A 5,221-nucleotide genomic window follows, 5' to 3' on the forward strand; every position below is an offset into this window, starting at 1 on the left:
TGATAACTTTTATCTACCAGATTATGGCTTGATAATCGTATGGACTTCTATATCCGCCTCCAGTCTAGCCTTGCCTGTAAACTACATAACTTTGGAGTATACCTATGTCTGGATACCTCAGGTAGGTACAGTTGCCCCCCCCCCCCTACCTCCCCTGCTTGAACCAGGCTCTGACCTCTGAGGTCCCGATAACTCATTGAGTAGAGCAACCGTCTCACACAAAGAGACCGGCAGTCGGTATTATTTTTAACTCGAGCATTTATATGGCGCAATATTCACTAAACGTGCTCAAACCGAGTTGTAAGAAGTCATTGGACAAGATACGGATAACACCTGATATGCGATATTACAATTGTTATTGTTACCGACAAAGACAACGTATTCTCGTTTAGCGTACTTATTTAACACCTGAGTACGGTGATAGAATGTAAGTAAAGAGCCTTTTACAAGGACTCAACTATGCACCGCTCAAAGTGGGAATCGAACTCTGAACCGTCCAGTCCGAAGTCGAGTGTTATTACAACAAACCACATAGCCGCAAAATAACCCGATAAATGATTGAATAGCTTAGCCTGACGGACAGTCCTTTAAGATAGATCAGCTTCCTATCTAAAGGGTAGCAAACAATGATTGATCGATTTTGATTTCGTTATCTCTGAAAAAAAGACATTTTCAAAAATGAAATTTCATTTTTTTGAAAATATAATTTTAGTGAAATTTAACATTTGAAAATCTGACGTCACAAATTATTATCGTAAATATGAAATCATTACGGTTTACTATTTATGGGAAAGGGTAGTATAAATAAAGATAATAATATACACCGTCTAGGATCAGCTAGACTTTAGCATTTTCAAAGAAATTCAACAAAAATTACATATTTTCAGTTTGGATAACCGTGGCTGTTTCTCTGGATCGCTGTATCTACGTGTCCCTGCCACACAAAGCCAAACAGTGGTGTACAGTCAAACGAGCCAGGTGGGTGATTGTGCTTATAGTGGTGACCATGTCCCTGATCAACTGTCACTTCTTGTGGACATACGATAAAGAGACGACAGAGAGTCCGACCATTGCAGGGAATAGCGAATATCGGTGTTATGCGGACAGCGGATCAGAAACCAGCAAGAGGTTTGTCAGTTGAATAGTAATAAAATACATGATATATATTAAGTATTACTTTCTGTATCATTTGGCCTATAAGATCGGAGTTTACCCCGGTTTCTATAGCGTGAAACGGACAATAGCAATTGTTTGGTACCCTTTCCCCTTTCCAAGCAAAGAGACAGGTGTCCAGCCCGAGAGCCGTCTGACCACCCCCCCCCCCCCCCTTAACACGCACACACCCAGTCCATCCAGCAGTGATTAGGTAAATTAATCTCTTTGATCTGACGAAAAGTGTGATATACTAGCAAGCAACTGATACGGTCTGTTTAATGCTACAGAAACCGAGATGAGGCCTATCTTCTGTACATCCGTCTAGAGTCCATCTGTCGAGTTTTTCTCGACCATGCTCTTCCATTGGAAGGCTCCAGATAAAGGCTTGATGAGTCTGGGGTTTTCTTGTGTGTTCTTTATCAAAGCCCATTTTCTTGTATCAATGTCATTACCTACAGGCATCCTATTGTGTGTTCCATGCGGAACAAGTTGCTGATCTTCTCTGGATAAAAGGAGATGTCAAAATTTTTTAAAGGGTATGAGAAAAGGCAGAGGAGGCGGAGAAGGGGAAGAGGAGGAAGAAGAGGATACAGAGAAGATTTATAGAATTAAGTGTGTGTGTATAAAAATAAATACACACACACATATATATAATATATAATATATATATATATATATATATATATATATATATATATATAATATATATATAGAGAGAGAGAGAGAGAGAGAGAGAGAGAGAGAGAGAGAGAGAGAGAGAGAGAGAGAGAGAGAGCAGACCGAGACTGGAAGAGGATTGAGAATCGAAATAGAGAAAATACATTTATTTTGAAACCTATTCTTAATTTCACTTCAGGTTCATTGAGAGTATTTGGCCTTGGATAGATTTCTGTGTCTACTGCCTCGTGCCCTTCATCATCATCTCAGTGACCACGTTCATCATTATCAGACAGCTGATTAGATCTGACACGATCATGGCCAAGCATAGACACGGGTCCTTAACGTTCAAGAACGGACACGCTCATCCTAAGATCAAGCAAGATATCGCTGCCTGTGTCACTGAAAATGGGAAAGAAAAACAGGATACAGGACATGGTAACGGGGTGGTAAGATGTCATGACAATACGGCGTGGGTTAAAACTATGTCAAGCAGTTTAAAATCAAATTTGCAAGAGAAGTTGCATACAACTGTAGAGAATGGGGATGGGAAACAAAGTAAAAGAGAGGAATTTGTTAATTCTCTTCCTAGAACATCTTGTCCAAAGACTGTCATCCAATTGCAGCATGAGGTTACACCACCAACTCCAAATAACTGTATAATCCCGGTTGTGGAAGTGTTAAATGAGATGACATCTGAAGCGTCGACCATAGAATTACAAGAAAACGTGTTAACAAATAGGCGATTACCTCCCCTTATTGGCGAGCAGCCGGAAGTGAAGAAGGCGTTTGAGAAGAGTTATTCAAAGGCAACATCCTCTAGAAAAAATCTGGTTCTTCGAAAGATTATAGGAAAACGTAATATGCAAGTAATTCCGTTCTCTCCTACTTCATCAAATAAGTTTGGAGTTAATAGTAGTCCTGGGGACGATAAGTCAAAGAGTCATTCACAAAGTCAACAAGTTTTCTCAAAGCAGCAAATCGAAATGGATGTATCTGATATGAACAAGTCTACAATAAGCCAAGTCAAAAATTGCTCGTCAATCGCTGTTATGGCCCGGCCAAATGATGAAAATACAGACTGTAGATCAAAAAAGGTTCAAAATGAAAATTGTGAATGTTCCACTATCCCAGACGACACAAATTATCATAAACCAGCACCCGATATTCCATATTATTGCAAGTCGCCAAATGGGTTTAAGTTTCAGGCATCCTCAAATGTCGACCAAACTATAATAAGCGGAATTTCAGAGTGCAACAACAAAATCCATTTTTCCGTGGATTTTAAAAACAATATATCTGTAATCTTGTCAAAGGACGCACTTGATCACTCATGCTGCCAGGAAGTTGATAAAAATATTAAGGGGGATGAGTCTATAATAGAATTTGGAACACCGTCAAATTATTCTAAAAATATCAAAATTTGCAATGTTTGTTTGAAATCCTTTCCTGATGCAACAGCTGGTCTAAACAGATGCATAAATAAACTTCAAGATGATTTAAAAGAGAACTATCTTGGACAAGCGCACAGTTTCAAGAAAAGCGAGAAAGAAAATAACAATCCCTCGACAATGCCCAATTTCTCTTGTAAACCATGTTTAATGAACTCACAAAATGAAGGATGTAAAAATAATGTAGACGGGACTTTTTGTGACAATGATCAAATTTCCTCCCCAGTGTCCCACAAAAAAAATGAGATTTCTCAAAACGATAAAAATAAGAGCAAAAACTTTGTTGACAACAAAGTTAAAGCCAGTCAAGAGCATGACATAGTTGGGAGTGATAATCCCTGGCATACCACCGTCGAAACGAATTTTAGTCATTGTAACACTAACAAGAAAGAATTAACTAATGACTACCCAGAGCACCTACATTACCAACAAAGAGAGCCTTATGGCCAAGAACACGAAGCAGAAATAAATATTTCAGAAAACAGAAAACCAAATTGCTTACCTTCTCCATATTCAATATCACATACTTTGATTTCGTCAAGTAAACACCCGCCTGTTACCGCTAAAAATAATCCGATATTTGACAAGCCATTGACATCCAAGGACAAAAGTCAACATGCTGCTCCACCTACCGTTACAAGCAATCGCTTATCTGATTTGTCCTTGACCTTTAAAAATGACCCCAAATATGATGATTTAAGAAAGCCAGCAACTATATCCAACACCAGAACAACAGTCGTTGCCACGGCTACAACCACAATAAATTCAGGCATGACTCAGCCGAAACTTTCAGGCAAATCCACTGCCAAACAAAATGACAAAAGCACCGCCGCAGACGTCACTACAAAGCCAAAGCCTAAACGGCAACGAGCCATTTCCACCAGCTCTACAACCACCATCAGCAAACTGTCCCCAAAAGGTGTGTACGTCAGCATTACATTGGTCACCATCAATATCGTTTTCGGGATCCTCAACGCCCCCATCATGGTATTCGTCATAGGGCACACCTACTGGACACGTCATGCCAGTGATGCTGAAATGGCTAAAATCAGACTAGGCTGGACACTGGTCATCCTTCTCCAGTACACAAACTGTGTTTTGCACTTCTTCTTTTACTGTCTCACTGGACCCAGATTTAGACAGGCCCTAGTCAATATTCTTACCTCTTTGGTGAAAAAAATCAAAAGCTGTTTTTGACATAATTTTGAAGAATTACATGGAGAATTCTTACAATAATTATAAAAACATACGCGGCATAGTTGGAAGAGTAGTGGGTCAGTTTCTTGTCACTGTAGATGGCCAGGTATTAATTCACACCTGACCCATAGAATAATATGAGTAAAGAATTTACTAAAAGCTGAGGCCAAAGTTTGTGGTCATTCTCAACCATCTAATAACTGATCATGCTCACTGTCGCTTTGCTTTGCTACATGACGAGATTCTTCATCATGCAGCAATGAATTTCAATGAATTTATCCTTTGAGGAAATTTTAACAGCTTTGAAAAACATTTTTCCCTCTCTCCTTCCTTCTCTTCTTATCTATCTATGTTATCTATCTATCTATTTACTTATCTATCTATCTATCTATATATATATATATATATATATATATATATATATATATATATATATATATATATATATATATATATATATTAACTATCATCTATCTATCTATCTATCTACCTAACTATCCATCTATCTATTTATATCTTTATCTATCTATCTATCTATCTATCTATCTATCTATCTATCTATCTATTTTATCCTATTTATCTATTTATCTATCTATCTATCCATCTATCTCTCTATCTGCCTATCTCTCAACGCTGCTCTCTTATCGTTTTTTGTATAACTATATATAGTGGTGAACTTCCGTGATTGGAGTTCGGTCGACCCCGTGTCGATAAAACTACAAGAGAATTGTGTGCATCTGCCAAGGATTAATAATGGAAAT

General features: G+C 38.2%; 1 protein-coding gene across 1 annotated transcript in view; it reads left to right on the forward strand.

Annotated features, from left to right (window-relative positions):
* Nucleotides 1-4,802, forward strand: part of LOC144980628 (uncharacterized) — an 8,825-nt gene extending 4,023 nt beyond the window's left edge. Inside the window, exons 4-6 of the mRNA XM_078928308.1 lie at nt 21-121; nt 888-1,128; nt 2,012-4,802. Coding sequence (XP_078784434.1) covers nt 21-121; nt 888-1,128; nt 2,012-4,460 — 2,791 coding nt within the window. The 3' untranslated portion in view covers nt 4,461-4,802. The remainder of the gene's footprint in view (nt 1-20; nt 122-887; nt 1,129-2,011) is intronic.
* Nucleotides 4,803-5,221: the final 419 nt, after the last annotated feature.

This window comes from Berghia stephanieae, chromosome 10, assembly GCF_034508935.2.
Source record: "Berghia stephanieae isolate SIO BIC M18660-M18661 chromosome 10, UCSD_Bste_1.3, whole genome shotgun sequence".
In the NCBI taxonomy this organism is placed as follows: Eukaryota; Metazoa; Mollusca; class Gastropoda; order Nudibranchia; family Aeolidiidae; genus Berghia; species Berghia stephanieae.